Genomic DNA, 26,226 nt, shown 5'->3' on the forward strand with positions numbered 1-26,226 from the left:
TAAGTTTTATAATTATTGTTGTCTGCGAATTTATATATATTTTGTATTTCCCTTTGCATATGAAAAGCGCACTTGATTATCTTATATGGAAAGTTGCGCCATATAAATTTTACACTTACACTTATAAGCTGAGTATACTGAATAAATTTAAATATTTGATCTTCCAGCATCCATGACAAGCACTGAAAATAAAGCCAAAACTGAAAATGTTGTCAAACCAGCTGGTGAGAAGACTTGGAAGTGTGATGATGACACTTTGAAAGGTGAGGATTCTTGTTTTTCCCTTACCAGAAGTCGTTTTTAGTCTGGAAAACTGTTCTATGTTTATCTGCACAGTTTAAAGAGAACTGAGTTTTAATGTTAAAGTACTGATTAAGTATTCGATTGCATTTTCCAGCATCCATAGCAAACAGTGAAAACAAAGCCAAACCTGAAAGTGACGTCACGCAAACTTATAAGGAGACTTTGAATTTTGATGATGACACTTCGAAAGGTGAGGATTCACGTTATCCTCTTACCTGAATTCATTGTTAGACTAGAAAACTGTTCAATTTTAATCTCCACTGTTGTAAGAGAACTGAGTAAGTGCATGGATAAAGAAATAGCAAACGCCTCTTAACTGAAAACCCTACCCTCTCCTCCCTTAAGTGTAGACCTGCCAGATTGGATAAAACATTTCTCTGGATTTTTGTTTTGTTTGCTTTTTGGGTTTTGCTGTCTACTTGTGTGTTTGTTTTTTAATGGTTTGTTTGTTGGTTTTTCTTTATTTCTTTATTTACTTATTTATTATGGGATGAAAAGTGTGTACTCATAGTTAGTGATAATTCGTAATTCTACTAGGATATTGCTGTATAACATGCAATCTGTTTGTAATGGCAAGGTTTGTGTGGACACTGCAGTGAAATTTGACAGTTCTTCTCAATACTGGAATGTTTGTCTTTGTCCAGTATCGAACTTACAGTTGACAATAAGTCCATGTATCGCTGATTATTTAAGTGACCTAAGAGTATTCGTTTTCCCAGCATCCATGGCAAGCAGCGAAGTCAAAGCAAAACCTGGAAGTGACGTCACACCAGTTGGTGAGGATACTTTGCATTTTAATGATGACACTTTGAAAGGTGAGGATTCATGTTATTATCTTATCAGAAGTCGTTCGAATGGAAAACTGTTTAATGGTAATCTTCACTGTTGAAAGAGAAGTGAGTTCAGTCCAGAAATAACTACAAACTCTTTCCGGTTTTTGTAGTCGTTTTTTTTTTTTTTATTGATCTTGTAATGTTTCATCATTTTCTGTTTTCTTTTTATGTATTTCTAATCCTTTTTCATTTAACGTCCACGGAAACATTAAGGCTTCAAGCTCTCAGTCAATGGGTAAAACAAATCCAGTCCCGGGTTTTGATCAGCCGCCGCCGCCGCTTGAGTACTAATTAATTATTTGATTGCATATCGCAGCATGTCTAGCAAGCAGTGAAAGCGAGGCCATACCTAAAAGTGACGTCATACCAGCTGGTGAGGAGACTTTGGATTTTGATGATGACACTTTGAAAGGTGAGGATTCATGCTATTATCGTAGCAGAAGTCGTTTTAAGACTGGAAAACCGTTCTGCTTTACGTTAAGAAGCTTTTATAGACACACGACTTTAACGAAGCATATATTTGATGGAGTACAGTTTTTCAATTTCATTTATCTTACGTTTTATAATTAAGTATTCGATTGCATATCACAGCATCTCTAGCAAGCAGTGAAAGCGAAGTTATACCTGAAAGTGACGTCACACCGGCTGGTGAGGAGACCTTGGATTTTGATGATGACACTTCGAAAGGTGAGGATTCATGCTATTATCGTAGCAGAAGTTATTTTAAGACTGAAAAACCATTCTGCTTTACGTTAAGAAGTTTTTATAGACACAAGACTTTAATGTAGCATATATTTGATGGAGTACAGTTTTTTCAATTTCATTTATCTTGATGATGACACTTCGAAAGGTGAGGATTCATGCTATTATCGTAGCAGAAGTTATTTTAAGACTGAAAAACCATTCTGCTTTACGTTAAGAAGTTTTTATAGACACAAGACTTTAATGTAGCATATATTTGATGGAGTACAGTTTTTTCAATTTCATTTATCTTAAGTTTTTATAACTATTGTTGTCTGTGATTTTATATATATTTTCTATTTCCCTTTGCATATGAAAAGCACACTTGATCATCCTAAATGGAAAGTTTCGCTCTATCAAGTTTACAGTTACACTTATAAGCTGAGTATACTGATTAAATTTAAATATTTAATCTTCCAGCATCCATGACAAGTACTGAAAACAAAGCCAAAACTGAAAATGTTTTCAAACCAGCTGGTGAGAAGACTTGGAAGTGTGATGATGACACTTTAAAAGGTGAGGATTTATGTTTTTCTCTTACCAAAAGTCTTTTTTAGACTGGAAAACGTTTCTCTGTTAATCTTCACAGTTGAAAGAGAACTGAGTTTTAATCTTAGAGAGCTGATTAAGTATTCGATTGCATTTCCCAGCATCCATAGCAAACAGTAAAAACAAAGCCACACCTAAAAATGACGTCGCTCCAACTGATAAGGAGACTTTGCATTTTGATGATGACACTTCGAAAGGTGAGGATTCATGTTAAGTCGTTGTTAGACTAGAAAACTGTTCAATTTTAATCTCCACTGTTGTAAGAGAACTGAGTTAAGTGCATGGATAAAGAAATAGCAAACGCCTCTTAACTGTAAACCCTACCCTCTCCTCCCTTAAGTGTAGAGCTGCCAGATTGGATAAAACATTTCTCTGGATTTTTGTTTTGTTTGCTTTTTGGGTTTTGCTGTCTACTTGTGTGTTTGTTTTTTAATGGTTTGTTTGTTGGTTTTTCTTTATTTCTTTATTTACTTATTTATTATGGGATGAAAAGTGTGTACTCATAGTTAGTGATAATTCGTAATTCTACTAGGATATTGCTGTATAACATGCAATGCTGTTTGTAATGGCAAGGTTTGTGTGGACACTGCAGTGAAATTTGACAGTTCTTCTCAATACTGGAGTGTTTGTCTTTGTCCAGTATCGAACTTACAGTTGACAATAAGTCCATGTATCGCTGATTATTTAAGCTAAACCTAAAAGTATTCGTTTTCCCAGCATCCATGGCTAGCAGCGAAGTCAAAGCCAAACCTGGAAGTGACGTCACACCAGTTAGTGAGGATACTTTGGATTTTGGTGATGACACTTTGAAAGGTGAGGATTCATGTAATTCTCTTATCAGAAGTCGTTGGACTGGAAAATTGTTCAATGTTAATCTCAACAGTTGAAAGAGAAGTGAGTTCAGTCCATGGATACAGCAAACTCTTCCGTAGATCCGCCAGAACTAGTTACGAACTCTTTCTGGTTTTCGGTGTTGTTTGTTTATTGCTGTTTTTATTTGCATGTTTGTTTGTTTGATTGATCTTGTAATGTTTTATCGTTTTCTGTTTTCTTTTAATTTATTTCTAACACTTGTTCATGTATCGTCCACGCAAACATTGAGGCTTCAAGCTCTCAGTCAATGGGTAAAACAAATCCAGTCTCGGGTTTTGATCAGCCGCCGCCGCCGCTTGAGTACTAATTAAGTATTCGATTGCATATCGCAGCATCTCTAGCAAGCAGTGAAAGCGAAGCCATACCTGAAAGTGACGTCACAGCACCTGGTGAGGAGACTTTGGATTTTGATGATGACACTTCGAAAGGTGAGGATTCATGCTATTATCCTTGCAGAAGTCGTTTTAAGACTGGAAAACCGTTCTTCTTTACCTTAAGAAGCTTTTATAGACATACGACTTTAACGTACCATATATTTAATGGAGTACAGTTTTTCAATTTCAATTATCTTAAGTTTTTATAATTATTGTTGTCTGCGATTTTATGTATATTTTCTATTCTCTTTGGATATAAAAAGCGCACTTCATCATCTTATAAAGAAAGTTGCGCTATATAAATTTTACAGTTACACTTATAAGCTAAGTATACTGATTAAATTTACATATTTGATCTTCCAGCATCCATGACAAGCACTGAAAACAAAGCCAAAACTGAAAATGTTGTCAAACCAGCTGGGGAGGAGACTTTGGATTTTGATGATGACACTTCGAAAGGTGAGGATGCATGCTATCATCGTAGCAGAAGTCGTTTTAAGACTGGAAAACCGTTCTGCTTTACGTTAAGAAGCTTTTATAGACACACGACTTAAACGTAGCATATATTTGATGGAGTGCAGTTTTTCAATTTCATTTATCTTAAGTTTTATAATTATTGTTGTCTGCGAATTTATGTATATTTTGTATTTCCCTTTGCATATGAAAAGCCACTTGATTATCTTATATATAAAGTTGCGCCATATAAATTTTACACTTACACTTATAAGCTGAGTATACTGATTAAATTTAAATATTTGATCTTCCAGCATCCATGACAAGCACTGAAAGCAAAGCCAAAACTGAAAATGTTTTCAAACCAGCTGGTGAGAAGACTTGGAAGTGTGATGATGACACTTTGAAAGGTGAGGATTCATGTTTTTCCCTTACCAGAAGTGGTTTTTAGTCTGGAAAACTGTTCTATGTTAATCTGCACAGTTGAAAGAGAACTGGGTTTTAATCTTAGAGTACTGATTAAGGAGGCTCGAGGCAGTTTTTTTGGACTTAGGGTGGAAGTTTTGAAATTACAATCTCGCATACAAGATACACTTCGATCTCCTCCATACTACATCATCATTTCAACATATGATCAAAGTTAATTTTCTCATCGGTTTCCAAGCAACAGCTATTACCATAGCAACGGAAGCGCATAGCCTCTCATTTTAAACATTGTCGATTATCTCGAAATCTAGTCAGACACTTTATGACGAAACTTCAGGGATTTAACCTACTTAATCTAGACAACTTGTAGGCGAAATTAGAAAAAAATCTGTAAGAGCGTTTTCAAGTAAATAATGAATCAATTTTTACGGGGTGATTTTGTTTACTCCAGCATTTTTCACCAATATCTCTTGCAAAATAAAACTTGACACTTTGTCTTTTCTATCAAAGGGTCTTTCCTGATAGCAAAACATTCTGAATGTATATTGAGGTTCATGGGTGTCTTCGATTGTAAGATATTTATTTTTAAAAACAGTGAAAATAAAGCGCATATGAATGAAAAAGTTCCTACTTTGCATAAATCGAGATATCTTTAAAATGCCCCCACAGATTTTTCTATTAAATTACAAGCGGTTAAAGTAATAATTCTTTTCGATATCTACGAAAGTTTTAGGCTCAGGAACCGAAATTGGTGTTAAATAAGAAGCCTGAATCTTGGACAAGTTTCAGTCGTTATTCGCTTTCTCTGAAGAAGAATTTTATTTTGTTTGTCCCGGTCTATTTCACTGCTATTCACGTGCTTTGAATATTTATCATAACGTGAAGTCGTGCAAAAGGTAAAATTTACAATGAAAGACTTGAGAAGCAGGAGCATATATTTATGTAAATGTTACCTTTTGCACGACTCCACGTAATCATAAATATTCACAGCACGTGAATAGCAGTGGAATAGACCGGGACAAACAAAATAAAATTCTTGTTCGGAGAAAGCGAATAATGACTGAAACTTGACCAAGATTCAACCTTCTTATCTAACACCGGTTTCGGTTCTTGAGCCTAAAACCTGCGTGAATATCGAAAAGAATTCTTACTCTAACCGCTTGTAATTTAACAGAAAAATCTGGCGGGGTATTTTAAAGATATCTCGATTTATGCAAAGTAGGAACTTTTTCATTCATCTGCGCTTTATTTTCACTGTTTTCAAACATAAATATCTTAAAATCGGAGACACCCATGAAGCTCAATATACATTTAGAATGTTTTGCTATGAGCAAGGACCTTTTAACAGAAAAGACGAAGTGTCAAGTTTTATTTTGCAAGAGATATTGGTGAAAAATGCTGGAATAAACAAAATCACCCCGTAAAAATTGATTCATTATTTACTTGAAAACGCTCTTACAGATTTTTTTCTAATTTCGCCTACAAGTTGTCTAGATTGAGTAGTTTAAATCCCTGAAGTTTCGTCATAAAGTGTCTGACTAGATTTCGAGATAATCGACAATGTTTAAAATGAGAGGCTATGCGCTTCCGTTGCTATGGTAATAGCTGTTGCTTGGAAACCGATGAGAAAATTAACTTTGATCATATGTTGAAATGATGATGTAGTATGAAGGAGATCGAAGTGTATCTTGTATGCGAGATTGTAATTTCAAAACTTCCACCCTAAGTCCAAAAAAACTGCCTCGAGCCTCCTTAAGTATTCGATTGCATTTCCCAGCATCCATAGCAAACAGTGAAAACAAAGCCAAACCTGAAAGTGACGTCACGCCGACTTATAAGGAGACTTTGAATTTTGATGATGACACTTCGAAAGGTGAGGATTCATGTTATCCTCTTACCAGAATTGGTTTTTTAGACTGAAAACTGTTGAATGTTAATCTTCACAGTTTTAAAAGAACTGAGTTAGGTGCATGAATGATGAGGTAGCAAACACCTCTGAACTGTAAACCCTACCCTTTCCTCCCATATGTGTAGAGCCGTCAGATTAAATAATAACTTTCTCTGGATTTTTGTTTTGTTTGTTTGTTGTTGTTGTTGTTGCTGTTAGCTTGTGTGTTTGTTTTTCAATGGTTTGTTTGTTGGTTTTTCTTTATTTTTTTTATTTACTGATTTATTATGGGATGAAAAGTGTGTACTCATATTTAGTGTTAACTCGAAATTCTACTTGGATATTGCTGTATAACCGTGCAATGCTGTTCGTAATGACAAGGTTTGAGTGGACAATCAGATGCAGGGAAATTTAACAGTTCTTCTCAATACTGGAATGTTGTCTTTGTCCAGTATCGAACTTACAGTTGACAATAAGTCCATGTATCGCTGATTATTTAAGGTAAACCTAAAAGTATTCGTTTTCCCAGCATCCATGGCAAGCAGCGAAGTCAAAGCAAAACCTGGAAGTGACGTCACACCAGTTGGTGAGGATACTTTGCATTTTGATGATGACACTTTGAAAGGTGAGGATTCATGTTATTATCTTATCAGAAGTCGTTGGAATGGAAAACTGTTTAATGTTAATCTTCACAGTTGAAAGAGAAGTGAGTTCAGTCCAGAAATAACTACAAACTCTTTCCGGTTTTTGTTGTTGTTTGTTTTTTTTTTTATTGATCTTGTAATGTTTTATCATTTTCTGTTTTCTTTTTATTTATTTCTAACACTTGTTCATTTAACGTCCACGCAAACATTAAGGCTTCAAGCTCTCAGTCAATGGGTAAAACAAAACCAGTCCCGGGTTTTGATCAGCCGCCGCCGTCGCCGCTTGAGTACTAATTAATTATTTGATTGCATATCGCAGCATCTCTAGCAAGCAGTGAAAGCGAAGTTATACCTGAAAGTGACGTCACACCGGCTGGTGAGGAGACCTTAGATTTTGATGATGACACTTCGAAAGGTGAGGGTTCATGCTATTATCGTAGCAGAAGTTATTTTAAGACTGAAAAACCGTTCTGCTTTACGTTAAGAAGCTTTTATAGACACAAGACTTTAATGTTGCATATATTTGATGGAGTACAGTTTTTCAATTTCATTTATCTTAAGTTTTTATAATTATTGTTGTCTGTGATTTTATATATATTTTCTATTTCCCTTTGCATATGAAAAGCGCACTTGATCATCCTAAATGGAAAGTTGGGCGATATAAATTTTAAAGTTACACTTGGAAGCTGAGTATACTGATTAAATTTAAATATTTGATCTTCCAGCATCCATGACAAGCACTGAAAATAAAGCCAAAACTAAAAATGTTGTTAAACCAGCTGGTGAGGAGACTTGGAAGTGTGATGATGACACTTTGAAAGGTGAGGATTCATGTTTTTCCCTTACCAGAAGTCGTTTTTAGACTGGAAAACGGTTCTATGTTAATCTTCATAGTTGAAAGAGAACTGAGTTTTAATCTTAAAGTACTGACTAATTATTCGATTGCATTTCCCAGCAACCAAAGCAAACAGTAAAAGCAAAGCCAAACCTGAATGTGACGTCACGCCAACTGATGAGGAGACTTTGAATATTGATGATAACACTTTGAAAGGTGAGGATTCATGTTTTTCCCTTACCAGACGTCGTTTTTAGACTGGAAAACTGTTCTATGTTTATCTTCACAGGTGAAAGAGAACTGAGTTTTAATCTTAGAGTACTGATTAAATATTCGATTTTCTTTCCCAGCATCCATAGCAAACAGTAAAAACAAAGCCAAACTTGGAAGTGATGTCACGCCAGTTGGTGAGGGTACTTTGGATTTTGATGATAACACTTTGAAAGGTGAGTATCCATGTAATTCTCTTATCAGAAGTCATTGGACTGGAAAACTGTTCAGTGTTAATCTTCACAGTTGAAAGAGAAGTGAGTTCAGTCCATGGATACAGCAAACTCCTCCGTAGATCCGCCAGAACTAGTTACAAACTCTTTCCGGTTTTCGGTGTCGTTTGTTTTTCCCTGTTTTTTATTTGCATAATTGTTTGTTTGATATCTCTTGTAATGTTTTATCATTTTCTGTTTTCCTTTTATTTATTTCTAATACTTGTTCATCTAACGTCCACGCAAACATTGAGGCTTCAAGCTCTCAGTCAATGGGTAAAACAAATCCAGTCCCGGGTTTTGATCAGCTGCCGCCGCCTATTGACTACTACTTAAGTGTTTGATTGCCTATCGCAGCATCTCTAGCAAGCAGTGAAAGCGAAGCCATACCTGAAAGTGACGTCACACCAGCTGGTGAGGAGACTTTGGATTTTGATGATGACAGTTCGAAAGGTAAGGATTCCGCATGCTATTATCGTAGGAGAAGTTATTTAAGACTGGAAAACCGTTCTGCTTTACGTTAAGAAGCTTTTATAGACACACGACTTTAACGTAGCATATACTTGGTGGAGTACAGTTTTTAATTTCAGTTATCTTAATTAAGTTTTTATAATTATTGTTGTCTGCGATTTTATATATATTTTCTATTTCCCTTTGCATATAAAAAGTGCACTTGATCATCTTATATGGAAAGGTTCGCTGTATAAATTTTACAGTTACACTTATAAGCTGAGTATACTGATTAAATTTAAATATTCAATCTTCCAGAATCCATGACAAGCACTGAAAACGAAGCCAAAACTGAAAATGTTGTCAAACCAGCTGGTGAGGAGACTTGGAAGTGTGATGATGACACTTTGGAAGGTGAGGATTCATGTTTTTCTCTTACCAGAAGTCATTTTTAGACTGGAAACTGTTGTATGGTAATCTTCACAGTTGACAGAGAACTGAGTTTTAATCTTAGAGTACCGATTAAGTATTCGATTGCCTTTCCCAGCATCCATAGCAAACAGTAAAAATAAAGACGTCACGCCAACTGATAAGGAGACTTTGAATTTTTATGATGACACTTCGAAAGGTGAGGATTCTTGTTATCCTCTTCCAGCATCCCTGACAAGCACTGAAAACAAAGCCAAAACTGAAAATGTTGTCAAACCAGCTGGTGAGAAGACTTGGAAGTGTGATGATGACACTTTGAAAGGTGAGGATTCATGTTTTTTTTCCATCATTCATAGTTTACTTGTGTGTTTATTTTTTAATGGTTTGTTTGTTGGTTTTTTCTTTATTTCTTTTTTGACTGATTTATTATGGGATGAAAAGTGTGTACTTATAGTTAGTGATAATTCGTAATTCTACTTGGATATCGCTGTATAACATGCAATGCTGTTCGTAATGACAAGGTTTGAGTGGACACTGCAGTGACATTTAACAGTTCTTCTTAATATTGGAATGTTTGTCTTTGTCCAGTATCTAACTTACAGTTGACAATAAGTCCATGTATCGCTGATTATTTAAGCTTAACCTAAAAATATTCGTTTTCTTAGCATCCATGGTAGGCAGCGAAGTCAAAGCCAAACCTGGAAGTGACGTCACACCAGTTGGTGAGGATACTTTGGATTTTGATGATGACACTTTGAGAGGTAGAGTCACGTCACTCACTTGCCCGGTTATCACTAACATTAAATGTTGCAAAAACGTTGAGTCAACGGATGATAGCTAATGGAAAATGGGTGTAGTAAAGGCCTTCTTTTCCTTTCTTATCAACACCCTCCCTGTCCTCTTTAATCCTATAGTGTGGTTATTTTCAACACCACCCTTCCCCCAATATAGGCTTTTTACCTCCCCATTATTAAAAAAAAGTGCTTTGTTTATAGTGGAAATGCACTTAGCTACCCAAAGCTAGATCACAGGCATTCCACTCAGAAATAACGGGAAACAAATAATAATCAAATCGAACATAACATGCTAAACATCCCAGCTGGCAGGAGGCAAACCAGCTGGCTATTTACAAGCGTGGCCTAGGCGGGACTTGAAAACCGGACTTCCGGATTTACATTAGGTTATACAATTATACAATTACATTAGGTTATATAATTTGGGGCTCAAATAAACGTTGAACGTTGTTCAGGTTACTGCAGGGTCACTGTCACGAAAATTTCTCTTGTTTTGGTCGAAACTGCTTAAATATTTGACAAGGTACCTTCTCTCTAACATCAAATTACTCTTAGAGCACCGAGAATAAAATATTAAAATTTAAAATATGTATGCTGAAAAATAGTATAGGGAATGTATACACACAATTCGCCATGACCTTACAGACAAATCACTCAACTTAATAACGAACAAAAAAGCAGTGAACAAAATATACCAACGAGCAAACGACATCAAAACACAACGGCTTAAAACAACATGACTAAACCACACACAGCGTGACAAACACAGTACTTCCAAGCCGGTGTCAAAGATCTTTTCATCATAGTTAATAGCACAATTTCGATGTATCGAAATTGGGCTATTGAGGGACTGGTTATGAAACCTTGCCATGTTAACAATGGTGTTGCAATTAATGTTGGAAGGGCCGCGACCGTTCACAATCCTTTCTTTTAACTTTCATACTACAGTTGAATATCTTACTATTGGTGATTTCCTCCAACACATTTCAAAATCTATTGTGATTTGTGCACGGTCAACGCCAAAAATGCTTACAAAATATACAACACTAAAATGAAGTAGTTTGACGGGTTACATACGGGCTTAACCATTGCCTTTTAATAACTATATTTTAATTTTCTTCATTTAGCAATAGCAGAGGTTTATAAGAATGAAGGTAATGATGAATACGGGAAGAGGAATTTCCGTAACGCCGTCAACTTTTACACGGAAGGAATTAAAGTGAACTTCAAGAATGAAGAACTGAAAGCCAAACTGTATTGCAACAGGGCGGCAGCGCACTTTCGTTTAGGTGAGATGTTTTATTTCAATTTATTTATTTATTTATTCAGCATTTATTTAGTTACTGTATTAGCACAACTGAGTTGTGAAAATGAATTGTACCCTACCTGAATTCGTTTCCAGACGCTCTTTCGCTCGTTCTCGAAAACATTTTTCGCGCTGATTTTAGCCGGTTTTACTGCGTCCTGCACCAACTAGGTTTCCTCGCATCTCAGAGAGCGCTGAGGTCTTGCCAGCTGCTTCCGCCTGAGGGTAAATAAATTTATTTATCTATTTATAATATTTAGGGAATTATCGGGATTCACTAAGTGATGCGAAAGTTGCCACTGTATTACAACCATCTTATGTCAAAGCAATCATTAGAGGTAAGATGTCTTAAAATTCTAGACAAAAGAAAAAGAAAGTAACGAGTTAACTGCAAAAATGTACCGCCACGATATCTACCATACAATCTTTAAAGTGACGGCCATTAACAATGTTTTGCAAAATATAACTTAATATATAGATCATGACTCTTTTACACCAGGTAGGCCAACGAGCCGCGAATTTATACAATATCCAACCGTTTTTTTAGAACTGGTTTTCTGTATCAGTGTGTATTACACGATGTATTATTGTGAAAGATGCTACCTTGTAGATATGCGATTTTATATGTTTCAACTGAAAAAACAGTGTATTGCTGCACATCGCCAGTCAATGATTGAACAGAAACATGTTTTTTTTTTAACCTCCCTACTTTTATCACACGTCGTGCAGATGTCTGACATTGCGCATGGCATAAACCTCATCACTACAATTAACTTATTTATTGTATGAAGTGTTCGCGTCGCCTCTGTGTCCATATTAAGCGGGTTTTATCATTTGAAAAACTATATCCTCTTATTGCGAAGACTAAGCGGCTGTTCATAAACTGGTGTTTATGGCTACATTCGATTGACCGTATTCCAGAATAAGAATAAGCGAAATAGCTGTTAGATTTCTCTTTTAAGTAAATTTGGGAGGATATTTCTGCAAACTTTCGCCGACACATGATAATTTAAGAGCGATTTTGTATTTTAGTAACTCCAGAAACCTCTTGAGGAATTTATGGAATTATTGTATGTATTCCTATTCCGGAATAGGGTCAATCGAACGCACCCTAGCTGTATTGCAAAATGGCGATCCTTTTTCATCATCCTGTACTGTTATGATCATGATACTTGTGCGCAAACATAGAAACTAAATTTTGAAGTAAATTACCTTGACTTAAAAATAAATGAAGTTATCATATATGTTTTTAAGGAGCAAGTGCTTATGTGGAGCTGAATCTGTTTGAAGAAGCGATCACGTGGTGTGATCAAGGATTAGCAGTATCCTTTGTTTCTTTCATGTAATGTTTAAAACACGAGCAGCAGCGTTTTATCGGGTTTTAGACCCGATAAAATACGTGCTGTGAGTTTTTGAATGGCTTAAAAACATTCCTGAAAAAGCGGGTGTCAGGAGAGTTCATAACAATTATGCTTTTGTGAACGTTGCAAAGTAGCATACCAGAAAAACAATTAACACTGCATACTAATAAGGAGGTGGTCTTTATTGGGTTTTGAAACCACTGCACGTGATGTTTCATCGACGAGTTTGATTGGTCAATGGGCTTAAACATTCCCGGATGTAGTAAGGTTGTTTTCATAATGAAAGGCAGTACTGAATTACTTGTATGTCCCCACACAAAACGTGCCTTACACCCCCCCTGCGAAAAATAAATAAATAAATAAATAAATAAATAAATTAATTAATTAATAAAAAATGACATGATTAGCATCCCTACGTTTTTATACTCCACAGTATAAAAAACAGGATGCTCTGCAGCTCACTTCCTCCCCAAGCAGTGACTGATTAACACAATTTGACAAGTGAAAGAAAGTTTTAGTATATATGTATATGCCTTATTATTCTTATCTGATTGCAGTAGTTGAAAGAGAACACAAGAGAACCACTTTAATGTACGCCATTTTACCCCTACTTTTACCGCAAAAACCGTTTCAAAGACCATGTGAGGTAACAATCGAGTATCGTTGTACTCGAGAACCCTGAGGTCCAAAGAAATTCACCGCCAGCTTCGTGGTAAGGCTACAAACATAGGTACCTTTCATCCCATCTTGGCGCTGCATATTAGGGCCGATTCGCACTATAAATCTGGGAGACTTTCAAACGTTTAAGTTTTCCGATGAATTATGGCAAAAGCAGCCGATTAGGTACCACTAAAAATTGTGATTATAACGTCTCACCGAATTTACCTGCTTTCAACGTAACAAGCTTAACTGTGAAAAGATTGACAAAGAAAATGCGACGCTGTTGGAACTCAGAAGCACGTCTCAAAAGGTATTGTTATTTACTTTATTTTAAGGAGTAGTTTCTTAGAAATAGATTTTGTGATAAAAATACACGCTAAAAGGTCACGACGTTTCGACCTCTCCGAGGCCATTTTCAAGTGCGAGTAAGAAATAAAAACCTTAGCATAAATATCATTTACAAACAGTTAAAAATCAGTAAGAATGTCATGAACGCTAAAATGTGATAAAACATGTCAATAATAAGTATTTGTAAAGTTTAAAAAGGACATAAAAACAGTGTTATAATGACGTAAGAACTGGTCTAAACAAACAATTTAGCCCGGATAGAATCGCATTGTTTGTTTAGTGATGGTTTCAGTTCTTTGATAAAAAGCATTTCAAAAATAAGACAATCGAGTTTGTTTTGACACTTTCTTAAAATTTTAAAACTTCGCGCAATGTCATTTGGGGCGATGTTGTGCTGCTTCTTCAGGTGGCTTCCGATTGCCGATCCCTTATGCTCCTCAATTCGCTGGTGAAGGTGTCGGCACGTGTAGCCGACATAGCCTGCATCGCACAGGCCACACTGAAAATGATACACAGCGCATTGTTGATTTACAAGGGGTGGCTTGTCTTCCCTCACTTTTATTTCATCCTTGTTGATGTTCCGACTTGTGTACACCGGGCTGATATCCACATTGATCTTCCGACTAAGGTCTCCAAGTTGTCTGCGCACTGCGTTTGCAGATTTCTGAATTTTTGAAAGGCAGCATTATCCTGATTGGGGCCTCTGGTACTTGCTGTTAGGTACGTGAATCCTCAGATAATTTTGAATCAATGAATTGACGGATGGTAGAGATCACAAGTTTGTATGGGTAGCGCAGTCGGGAAAAGATCTTTTTTAGGCGTTCACATTTCTGATGAAAAAGCTTCCACGTAGATGAGAGCTTGAATGCACGGTTGAGCATGGTATTCAGCAAGGCCCATTTATATCTACTGTTCACTTGGCTGTGGTAATGTAACAGTGGCCCAGTGTCCGTTGGTTTCCTGTACACCTTCGTGTCCAACCGGCATCCATTCCTGATTATATCCATTCCCAGAAAGAGGAGTCTGCCGTTTTCTTCAAGCTCCATTGTAAAATCGATAGAAGGATGACTGTTGTTCAATGTCGTTAGGAACTCAGAGGCTGATTCAAAATCAGGCATTGCGCTAAGCGTATCATCTACATAGCGTTTGTAAAAGGGAGGCATCTTTTTTTTGGTTTCTAGCTGTTTCTGGATGTTACACATGAATGCGTTAGCCATGAGAGGTCTCAGTGGCGAACCCATAGCAACACCATCCACCTGTTCGTATAGGTTTCCTTCGAATTGAAAAAGCTGATTTTTGGTTGCAATTCTCAAATGCTCTTCTCAGCTTTTAAGTGTTTTAAAAAATGTTTTCAAAAGGTATTGTTATTTATTTTACTTTAAAGCATAGAGGTTCTCTGTTTTAAAGCAAATAAGTGTTAGCAGTATATTATTCTTGGTAGGCCCTGTTTGTTAGGAGAGAAAACAGAATCCATATTTATAATTTCCAGAAGAATAAATGTCATTTAAAAAGGTTAAGCGCACGAGCGATCCGGACTAGACCTTATACTCTTAACCCTATTCAGGCTGCGTGCTGCAGCGCCAAGCTGGCGTTGAATACTTATAACTTCCCAAATAAAAAAAAGCAAACACCACCAAACTTGGTTAATTTTCCTAAATTTATTTGGTAACAACTTTATACAATAACTGTTTGTTTACGTGGGTTGCTGTTGTTATAGAAACAATATCTTGACTGCCCAAGTTTTCTCATCTCATAACTGTTACAATTTTACATCATTTGGTTCTTATTTATTGCTTTTAATAAGTTTCGATCAATTTTTGAGGATTTTCTGCGGTTTTGGAGATATCGGGAAATGTAGGTGGCAGATCTAAGATGGAGTCTGTGAAGAACAAATGATTCAATTATCACGTGATATAACGTCACCAGTCCACTTTGTGGAACTCAAAGGAAACCGTTTTGGACATGCTATATACCATCCGAGTTTCACTGCTGAAGCCTCAATGGCTTTGAAGTTACGAAAGGGGGAGGGAACACAAAGTGACCCATGGCCCGATGGGGTTCAGTTCGAGAACCGGTTTGCCTTCGTACAGTGTACCAGAGCAGTTTTGGGTTAAGAAAAATATTTGGACCCCTCGATTCACTGGGGGATCCAGAAATTTTTGATAGAAGGGGGGGGGGGGGGGGGTCCACACTTTGATTCAAAAACACTGTTGAAATTTTTTGGCGCCAAATAACTTATATCCCCCAGACCTCCGAGTCTCCCTCCCTCTTCCCCGCTCGCAGTTACACGTTATTATCAGTTTAACACCAGTTTCATAGCCCCTTGCCATGTACATGAATTCTTCTGGTAAAGTATGCACCCTTGGAACATCCTCCTCTTGTGCCTGGTAATAGAGGTTGTACAGATGTCGTCAACATCAACGTTAAGGTCATGATGCAAGTGCATGAGTGCAAGTCCCGTCAACCGCTCCTCAGACATCCTGTTTCTGAGATGTGACTTGATTCTTCGCAAGCCGGAGAATGAACGTCCCAGTCAGTGATTCTTGGCGCTAAGACTCTAGCACCAATCTTGTCAGCAAGTCTAGAGGAGTCCTCAAACCATTCATGGCATTCTTCTTCTGTTTGACCTCACCCTGTGAACTGCTTTAAGAGGGTCGTCAATCATAGAACAAGCTTCGAAGACATCCTGGTCTTTCTGTTGAAGCTTGACTGCAATGGGTTTGAATGTTTCTAGGCTATTCTTTATAATTAAAAAGGTGAAAATGAATCCAAAGGTCTTCAGATTTGCCAAAAGACTTGTGCCCTGATTGTAGTCTCCCTGTCCCATGTCAACGATATGGAGGAATATATTGCTTTGCGAGCAGACGCGAGCAAACCACCAGAGGGTAACCCCCCCCCCCCCCCCCAAAAAAAAAAAAAAAAAAATTTTCTTGGAATTTAGTGTAATGGCAAAATGATTTGAAAAAATCAAGCAATTGAATAGTGATATGCTCTGCTGTCGATGCAAGAATTCAAGGTCAAAGAAGTCGTAAAACCGTCCCATGGATCCGACGACACTGGAACTGTGCGCACAGCGGGTTCTGGCCGCAAACTTCCGGGTGCCAAATTATTTTAAAAACATCTACATGAAATCCCGTTGCTGTTTTCGTTTAATAGGAACTTTGATTGTGATTTATTTAGGTTTTTCATCCAGCCGATAGAGTTTGTGTCTTCAACTAGCTTCAATATTTCTCGTAATTCTCAGTGCCAATATATTCAACCTCACTAAATTCCATGGTTATTTCCTTGCATGACATCGATGAGCCATTCCCCTATGCATTTTACAACCAAAATTACAAACGTTACATGTCGTCTTACATTGGGAATTACGAAAAATACGATACACATCACGCCAAGAACGTGCGAAAAAGAATCAATCTGTCGGAAGCAAATAGTTAGCAGAAAAGCCGTATGTGAACCTTAGTAATTATTACCACTCTCTTGGTGATTTCCAGATCGCTTTCAAGTACCATCAGCAAGCTCGTAGTATCACCAAAGAATTTGAAAGCAAAGGTTCGGAAGGAACGTCATACATGAACCGTGGTATTGCCTGCCATCGCCTCGGTGAATTCGAGAAGGCTATCGAGTTCCATCAGCAAGCTCTTAGTATCATGAAAGAAGTTGGGAACAAAGATTTAGAAGGAAGCGTATACACGAATCTCGGTAATGCTTACTGCTCTCTTGGTGATTTCAAGACAGCTATCAAGTTCCATCAACAAGCTCTTACTATCATAAAAGAAGTTGGGAACAAAGATTTAGAAGGAAGCGTACTTATGAACCTCGGTAATGCTTACCGCTCTCTTGGTGATTTCAAGACAGCTAGCAAGTTCCATCAGCAAGCTCTTCGTATCATGAAAGAAGTTGGGAACAAAGATTCAGAAGGAGGCGTATATGCGAACCTCGGTACTGCTTACTACTATCTTGGTGATTTCAAGACAGCTATCAAGTTCCATCAGCAAGCTCTTAGTATCATAAAAGAAGTTGGAAACAAAGATTCAGAAGGAAGCGCATATACGAACCTTGGTGTAGCTTACCACTCTCTTGGTGATTTCAAGACAGCTATCAAGTTCCATCAGCAAGCTCTTAGTATCATAAAAGAAGTTGGAAACAAAGATTCAGAAGGAAGCGTATATACGAACCTCGGTAATGCTTACCGCTCTCTTGGTGATTTCAAGACAGCTATCAAGTTCCTTCAGCAAGCTCTTAGTATCATAAAAGAAGTTGGAAATAAAGATTCAGAAGGAAGCGTACTTACGAACCTCGGTAATGCTTACCGCTCTCTTGGTGATTTCAAAACAGCTATCAAGTTCCATCAGCAAGCTCTTAGTATCATGAAAGAAGTTGGGAACAAAGATTCAGAAGGAGGCGTATATGCGAACCTCGGTACTGCTTACTACTATCTTGGTGATTTCAAGACAGCTATCAAGTTCCACCAGCAAGCTCTTAGTATCATAAAAGAAGTTGGAAACAAAGATTCAGAAGGAAGCGCATATACGAACCTTGGTGTAGCTTACCACTCTCTTGGTGATTTCAAGACAGCTATCAAGTTCCATCAGCAAGCTCTTAGTATCATAAAAGAAGTTGGAAACAAAGATTCAGAAGGAAGCGTATATACGAACCTCGGTAATGCTTACCGCTCTCTTGGTGATTTCAAGACAGCTATCAAGTTCCATCAGCAAGCTCTTAGTATCATGAAAGAAGTTGGGAACAAAGATTCAGAAGGAACTGCATACGATGCGCTTGGTAATGATTACTTCTCTGAAGGGGATTATGAGAAAGCTACCAAATGTTATCAGCGAGCTCTTGATATCGCCAAAGAAGTTGGGAACAAGCTCTCAGAGGGAATTCTATATATGGGGCTTGGTTCTGTTTATTTCTCTCTTGGTAACCTTAAAGCAAGTATGGAGTTCTATCAGCAAGGTCTTTGGATCGTTAAAGAAATTGGTAGCAAAGACTCAGCAGGAATCGCTTATAAGGGCATTGGAACTGTTTATTTCCGGCGTAGAGATTTCAAGACAGCTATCGAGTACCATCGGAAAGCTCTTAGTATCGCTAAAGAAACTGGAAACAAAATGCTTGAAGCAACGGCATATGACTGTCTTGGTAAAGATCATCACTTTCTCGACGATGTTTGTACAGCTGAGGATTTTTATAAATGTAGTGTACGATTATTTGATGAACTTAGGGGTCTTCTTCAATCGAATGACAGATGGAAAATCGACTTCCGGAACAAACATGAGGCTTCCTACAGCAACTTGTGGCTTGTTCAGTTACTACAGAACAAGACAGAGGAGGCGCTTTTTACAGCTGAACGTGGACGTGCACAGGCTCTGATGGATCTCATGGAATCACAATACGGCGTAAAATCAGTTCATCCAGTGTCTGCTGAGAAGACGAATGCAATCTCTTCCATTTCAAGTCACCTTCCATCGCAAACGATATTTTTCGCTGAAGGCCCCAGTTCACTCAACTTCTGGGTGCTGCAAAAAGGAAGTCCTTGCCAGTTCGAGCGAAAGAAAATCAGTGATAGTTTGGAGTCTCTGACTCACAAAACATACAAACAGATTGGAGTCTTTAAAAAATTCATGTTTGAGAATCGCTCCTTGGATGGGCCAGCAGAGGGAGAATCTGTAGAGGTTCCTTATCGAAATCGCGATGAAAAGTCAAAGGCATCTGCAGAAGGCGAAGGCGATGCTTTAAAGGCGTTGTCCGATGTGGTCCTGGGACCGATTTCACATCTGCTACAAAGCGATGAAGTTATCATTGTTCCTGATGGTCCACTATTTTTTGTTCCCTATGCTGCACTTCTGTACCAACATTCCAGGTACTTGTCTGAAACGCTCACAATTCGACTGGTTCCTACATTGACAAGTTTGAAGCTAATGACAGAGTGCCCTGAGGGGTACCACAGTACGTCTGGTGGACTGCTTGTTGGTGATCCATGGGTGGAAGGTATCCTTTGCAGAGGAAGTAGAATCCTTCAGCTTCCAGCTGCCAAAGAGGAGGTGGAAATGATCGGTGCTATTCTGAACATCAAACCTCTGATTGGAAAAGAGGCAACAAAAGCTGAAGTGTTGAGCAGGCTAAACTCAGTGGCCTTGGTACACATTGCAGCCCATGGCCGTGTGGAAACTGGTGAAATTTTCTTGTCTCCTGATCCAACGGTGGCCAAGAAAAAACTCAAACAGGAAGACTTCCTTTTGACTATGGCTGATGTGTTAAATGTCAAACTACGAGCAAGATTGGTTGTCCTAAGCTACGGCCATAGCGGCCGAGGGAAGATTAAGGCAGAGGGTGTGGTGGGTCTTGCGCGTGCTTTTTTGGGTGCTGGTGCTCGTTCTGTCCTTGCATCACTGTGGGCCATTAGTGACGAAGCCACTCTGCAGTTTATGAGATACTTCTACGAGCATTTGGCGGAAGGACAACGTGCCAGTAAGGCTCTCCAGCAGACCATGAAACAAATGCGGGAATCTGACAACTTCAGTGATATTAAATACTGGGCTCCGTTTGTGCTGATCGGTGATGATGTAACATTGAATTTTGGTCACTTGAGGTAAGTTGTTTGGGCTTAATTGTAAAAGTCACCGTTTAAGATTTATTAACTTAAAGGATTTGAAAGCCTCTCAACCCTATCAGTCTAGGTCCCTAAATTCGAAGCGTAAAGCTGAGGGGCTTTCATTCACGTAAATGGGTACATCTTTAAGTTTCGTATGCGGATTCTAAAGTTTGTTAGCCTGGTGACTGGCCTTCATTAATGAAGATTTGCTTTTATCAACCAAGTAAATAAGGTAATTTTGTCACGGTAAAAAGATTCGAGTGCTGACATTTCTAGCGAAGGGCTAACACTCGAAACGTCAGCACTCATATCTCACTTTATGGTGGCCAAATTACGTCTTCAGCTCTGTTAATAAAACCAAATATTTGTCCCCACTCCCGAGTGACTATCCCTTTACAAGGGCAGTGGTAGGCCCAGGTCATGAGCGGAACATGAAAGCCACTGCGTTACATTGTCTTTGCAAGTGGTGGCCACAAGTGACGTTTTCAACTACATCTCCATAAACTCGTTGCGGGAGCTGTTGGCTGAGGATTGCAAAATCATCTTCGGCAATGCGTATGGAGAAGTAGATCCGCATAACAGGGCCACTTGTGGCACGTGTGTGTGTCGTGAGAAGGGAAAAGCAGCTATCCGTGGCTGCCACCTTGGTATTATTCAGTGCTGTGAGCATTCGTAAGATTTTGACAATACCCCGAAATCGAATTCGAAGCCGGTGTGGTGTCCTTGCTGCTGTCTAAAGGTTGCCTTCATTATAGGTTTTTTGTTGCTGTTGTTGGTTTGAACGGATGGTCATACATGTGTTATTTTCTTTCTTGTTTCAGTAATGTTTCAGATCAGTGTGACAGAACTTTCGACGATGGTAAGTTGCAGTAATCTGAACTTTTCTTCCGTTATCTTTCATACAAGGGAATAAAACAGTGTTAATTACTGCAGTCCGAATCACTATCATAAAAGGATTCAGTCAAACCTGTAGGACCAACCCTTGTAAACTGCAACTTGTCAACAATTGAAAACATCACTCCCCCCCCCCCCCCCCCCACACACACACACACACACACATACACCCACCCACACACACACACACACACACACACGCAAAGTTGAATCCTCACATAGCGACACTTTGGGTGCTGATGATTTGAAAATGTGTCTAGTTTTTACCTCTGATAAGCGACCACTTAATACATGGTCTGATCTCAGCATGGGGAAAAATATAAGAACGTTTAGTCGTTTAAATTTTTTTTGTTCACAAGACTATGTTTGTTTTCCACTGTGCAACTCAGATTTGGGGTAACTCGTAAGTATGCACTGAAGTGTGGGGGTCAGCTTTATGCAAACGGGGCCCTGAACCGAACACCTTCCGAAAACAAACTCCTAGGTATATTTTTTTGGGAGTATTCAACTGAATTTAGATTTTCACTAAGGTTATATCCCCCGGGAGTAGGTGGGGGGGGGGGGGGAGGGGGTGCACTGAGTGGAGTTTTTAATAGCTTTAGATGGAGATGTGCCACTGGGATTTTGAAACCTTTACCCTATACCAAACCATGTTCAAGATCAAACACATAAAATCCCCCCCATCCTAGACTTAATTTTTATTCCCGCGACCTTTTTTCAAACCAAACTTTTCTCATTGACATCCTATTCTACAACAAAACTCTCCTACTTCTTTACCCTTTCCCAGACCTAACTGCTTCAACAATATACCATTGGCAGCAGCATATACCTATATAGCATAAAAGTTATGGAAGTAGCCCTCTTCCCCGTGGGCTATACCACAAGTTGCAGAGGTACTTGGCAATTTGGGTTTGTTGAATACTGTGATTACACATGTCAATATTTAATCATACGATGTCTGTTAAGTTCCAGAACAGCCAGGCAAAACACCCTGATAATCCAAAGGATGCTGCAGGAAATATTCCTAGCGTTGGATGATAATGTGGATGAAAGATGACAAAGATCCGCAGTTATTGCATTGCAAAACGTAATATATTTTGTTACCCGGGTAACAAGCCTAGTTATAGAGTTGTTGTGTAATACATTTATGACCATGTTCAGTGTTTTCAGAGATAATAAGTTACAGACGGCAAGGCTGTTCCTTACAACAGAAAAAAAGGACGAAAACAAAGAATTTCGATGTATAAACGGAAAAATATTTGTACAAAAATTGTCCGAAATTTCGGTTTGAAAAACAAACCATGTAAATGTCTGCTAATGACCTTTGTATGCTTTCTACTTAATGACTATGAATCAAAAGAAAAATGCAAAAAAAAAAAAAAAAAAGATTAAAATCTCATAAGTAAAACTAACATATGCCAATATTTCTGGAGCTATTTTTTCATAAATCCAGGTATACATAAATATGAATATATGAAACATAAATTTCAACTGCGGGTGAAAGATTGAATAGGAGCAAGACCCTTGCAGTTACTTACTCAACTTAGCGGCTCTCTGTGAGGGTTTTCATATTCATTTATTCATCCTCCACGGGTATATTACAAACTCACAATAATATGTGATCAGCTCCCAGTTGGCTTGATAGCTCAGTTTGTAGTTCCCTACACCGGTATCGCAGAGTTTATGGGTTCGAATCCCTTTCATGTCTAAATTTTTTTTAGACTTTCTTTTCGCAAATTTCTAAGTTTTTAATAATTTTGTAAAATAGTCAAACACAGGATAAAATTCCGATTATCTAAAGGAAACATTTGGGCAATACAAATAGGAAATGACCTTACCGTAAAGCAATCAGATTGCGTCCCAAATCGGCAAAATCCTGCTGCTCCAACAGTTAATGTACATACGCAGTAGTTGAGCAATAATTGTAAGTTTAACTCGATCGGTGAAAGTTATGTAAGTGTACTTGTATTTGTCTTATTTTCAAAGGTATGGTTGCTTTTGTACTGTTTTTTAATACTTACACTAATCGAGGCCTGAGTTGAAAATTCGATGAAAATGTGTTGCTATAGAGCAGTTTTGATTCTTCGTTAATCTGGCTTTAGTAACTTGACTTTAGGCCTCTTATGCTGTGAAAACCACAGACCAAGGCAAAGGGTGGTGGAGAAAAAAATTCAGAATTTCATGGTAGCTCGAGACTTTCTTGGCCTTGCAAAAGACGCCGCTCGTCAGTTTTCAGTTTGAAAAAAGATCGTTCGCCAGCCTTTGCCTTTCACATATTACGCTGAAAAATGTAAGGTATTGTAACACCATGAAATATTCAAAATAAACAAGTTCAGTTAACAAACGTGTTTGTCAGTGGCTATATATTCCTCAGTGAAGAAGAAAAAGATGAGCAAGTTAAAGCAAAACCTAACAGTACAATAACCCGCAATTAGCACGAAATTTTGTAGGCGTCATTTTGTGAATTCGGGTGATGATTGGTGGATTGTGGGACATAATTTTAGTGAATTTAGACTACAGTGAAACCTGTGATGAGAAGAAGCCTTCGGAATCCTTGCTAGTGTTAATACACTTGATCAGAATTATACATTATATTTTATCATGAACCTGTTTCTATGTCCTCGTTTATTATGCCCACGTATTCGAGGATGGGTACATTTTAGTTCAAAACTCGACACCAGCTGTAACAGTCTATAGCAAAATACGGTACACAGACATTCGTAATACACACTTTTGGGCTTTGCAGACTACTTTTCTCGGAAGGGGAGTTGGCATCAAGAAACATCCTCTCATCTAACGTTTTGTTATGAAATAGCCAGATGCTGGAGGCTCCGGAGCCAATACAAGCCTTACCGATGTTACTCACATTGCTCAAACTTAGTCGTTAGTTGGTGGTGTCGTTAATTTTTCACATATACAACTCTCTTTAAAGACTGTGTGGGAGACTAGACCAAAATCTGCTAAATGAAGAAACGTATTCACATAAAGAACAATAAACGTAGGGTGAGTTAATTAGCTGGGAGTTGCTCCACGACGAAAAGCCCTAAAGGAGGCTAAAAACAATTGAAAATTTTAAACAATCACCTCTAAAAGTGGTTGCCTACCAGAGGTGGTCGCCTACGAGAGGTTCCATCTATAGTGATTTGAGTTGAAAACTTTTGGTATTTTGGAAAAGTGGTCACTAATGAGAGGTGGTCGCATACGAGAGGTGGTCGCAAAGGGAGGGTCAACTGTATTTAAACCAGTCATCACTATAACATATGTTAGATTGTAAGGCATCTATGTTAATCACTTATGTATTTTTGAACTGAAACTTTTTTCATGATTGCTGTTTGTGTCCATTGGTCTGTGAACACAAATTTGTAACTTGTCTGTGTAGAGAATATTTTGGGGTTTTGTTGCGGTCATCAAGGATCCTTTGTGAGACATGACAGAAATGACTATTTGATATTCAAAGGACATATATTGTGTTTCAACCCACTGTTACTTTTATTAAAAGTAACAGTGCTTATATGGCTTATATGGTGGTCTTATTTGTAGGAATTAACAGAACTGTGTTGCGTGAAATCAAGCTTCTACAGGAACTCAGACATCCTAACATAATTGGGGTAGGCAATAGAAAATTTATTGAGAGGTGGGACCCACCATGAACATTGTCAGAAGTGTAAAATACATTCTATAAACAAAAAAAAAATTATGGAAAATAATTCACATTGATGGTTGCATAACCATTTTAGCTGAGTAATCAAAAGGTAGGCATAGTGTCGTGGTTAAATATCTTTGTTTTTATCATGTGAACAGTAACTAAATACTGGTAGTAGCCTTCGTAGTAGGTGTCAAAAGTGGTGAAGGAGAGGATATTAGGAAGTGCGTGAATCAAGAGGTGCAAATGCAAGATTGGAAAAAGGGGTGTCCTACCCTCCCCTCCCCTGTTTTCCTTCCTTTGCACTTTGTGCTTGCGTCTTACACTCTGTGCTCATAAATTCATCCTCTGCCCTTTTAGGTGTCTGCAACTTGCATATATTTATAATATTTATGGTCTAAATCTGTTTTGGTTTGAAAGTTTAAAACCAGAACTACAGCACCTTATTGATTTTTATTGCTGTGTGTCCAGATTATGGTAATATTTCTGAGACAGAAAAATAAAACCTAAACTGGTTAATATTTTCACAAGATGGGTGAAAGTACATAGCTACTTTCAGTGATAGTTTGTGCATTAACTGTACTAACAATCCTGTGGGTACTAAAGTAATGAAGCAATTTTAAGTATTACTGTTTCTTGTCTTCTTAGCGTCTTGATGTGTTTGGTCACAAATCCAACATTAGTCTTGTGTTTGATTTTATGGAGACAGATCTTGAGGTGACTTGAATTTGCAGTATATTTTAATACATGGTACATTTCATTTGGTGTAATGTCCTATCAATAACTGCTGAGTGTTTCAATCTCAGGTCGTGATAAAAGATACAAGTCTTGTATTGAGTCCTGCACACATAAAAAAACTATCATAAATGTCATCATGACATTGCAAGGTCTGGAATATCTACATATGAACTGGATTCTTCACAGGGTAAGTTATTGCCTTGTTCCAAACTTCTATTAAAGCCATGACTGCATGTGCACATGAATAATATTCTTGCAATGCCAAGGAGGGAAGAGCAGTACTCCATATAGTTGGGTATATGGAAAGGCTCTGCCCGAAAAGGGAGCCTATTGGCATACCACCAAAATTTAAAATTTTTATTATTTAAGGGTGCCAAAAATAGAATGTCAACTGGAATTCGAAGGCTAGCAGCAATGAAATCAAGTAAATTAGAAAGGGCAGAGATTGTAATGCAAAAATTAGCCTTACTTCTGGAAACATGTGAGACCTTGGCTTATCTTTCAGGTATAAAAAAGGGGTACAGTTTTGTTTTATGTATAATATGAAACAGATAGCATTTCTGTCAGTAAAAGTTGGATTGTTTAAGGGCAAGGAGTTGAATCTCAG

General features: G+C 37.9%; 2 protein-coding genes and 2 pseudogenes across 3 annotated transcripts in view; 3 read left to right on the forward strand and 1 right to left on the reverse strand.

Moving 5' to 3' along the window:
• The first annotated feature begins 1,970 nt into the window (after positions 1-1,970).
• LOC146463513 (uncharacterized) lies at positions 1,971-22,649 on the forward strand. Its single transcript, XM_085084385.1, has 9 exons — positions 1,971-1,986; positions 9,946-10,041; positions 11,202-11,363; positions 11,641-11,718; positions 12,635-12,702; positions 13,661-13,711; positions 17,244-20,341; positions 21,166-21,203; positions 22,205-22,649. Exons 2-9 carry the CDS (start codon positions 9,951-9,953, stop codon positions 22,231-22,233), a joined length of 3,615 nt encoding a protein of 1,204 aa, XP_084940511.1. The 5' UTR covers positions 1,971-1,986; positions 9,946-9,950; the 3' UTR covers positions 22,234-22,649.
• On the forward strand, positions 7,316-8,439 carry LOC146463514 (uncharacterized). The gene is made up of 5 exons (XM_085084328.1): positions 7,316-7,319; positions 7,404-7,499; positions 7,810-7,905; positions 8,040-8,135; positions 8,270-8,439. Exons 1-5 carry the CDS (start codon positions 7,316-7,318, stop codon positions 8,437-8,439), a joined length of 462 nt encoding a protein of 153 aa, XP_084940454.1.
• On the reverse strand, positions 13,985-15,497 carry LOC146463515 (uncharacterized; annotated as a pseudogene).
• A 1,670-nt stretch (positions 22,650-24,319) lies between the features above and the next one.
• Positions 24,320-26,226, forward strand: part of LOC146463516 (cyclin-dependent kinase 7-like) — a 47,683-nt pseudogene continuing 45,776 nt past the window's right edge. The window contains exons 1-2 of the transcript XR_014856900.1: positions 24,320-24,846; positions 25,530-25,598. The product of XR_014856900.1 is annotated as a cyclin-dependent kinase 7-like (transcript). The remainder of the gene's footprint in view (positions 24,847-25,529; positions 25,599-26,226) is intronic.

This window comes from Pavona decussata, unplaced genomic scaffold (genome assembly GCF_977016875.1).
Source record: "Pavona decussata unplaced genomic scaffold, jaPavDecu1.1 SCAFFOLD_175, whole genome shotgun sequence".
Lineage (NCBI taxonomy): Eukaryota > Metazoa > Cnidaria > Anthozoa > Scleractinia > Agariciidae > Pavona > Pavona decussata.

Excerpts from the sequence above, each read along its gene's own strand:
- LOC146463514 (XM_085084328.1), top strand. Across the intron at positions 7,906-8,039 it reads TGATGATGACACTTTGAAAG|CAACCAAAGCAAACAGTAAA; the intron begins GTGAGGATTCAT and ends TGCATTTCCCAG. Across the intron at positions 8,136-8,269 it reads TGATGATAACACTTTGAAAG|CATCCATAGCAAACAGTAAA; the intron begins GTGAGGATTCAT and ends TTTCTTTCCCAG.
- LOC146463513 (XM_085084385.1), top strand. The coding sequence starts at position 9,951 with ATGGTAGGCAGCGAAGTCAAAGCCAAACCTGGAAGTGACGTCACACCA. Across the intron at positions 20,342-21,165 it reads TTGAATTTTGGTCACTTGAG|TAATGTTTCAGATCAGTGTG; the intron begins GTAAGTTGTTTG and ends TTCTTGTTTCAG. Across the intron at positions 21,204-22,204 it reads TGACAGAACTTTCGACGATG|TTCCAGAACAGCCAGGCAAA; the intron begins GTAAGTTGCAGT and ends ATGTCTGTTAAG.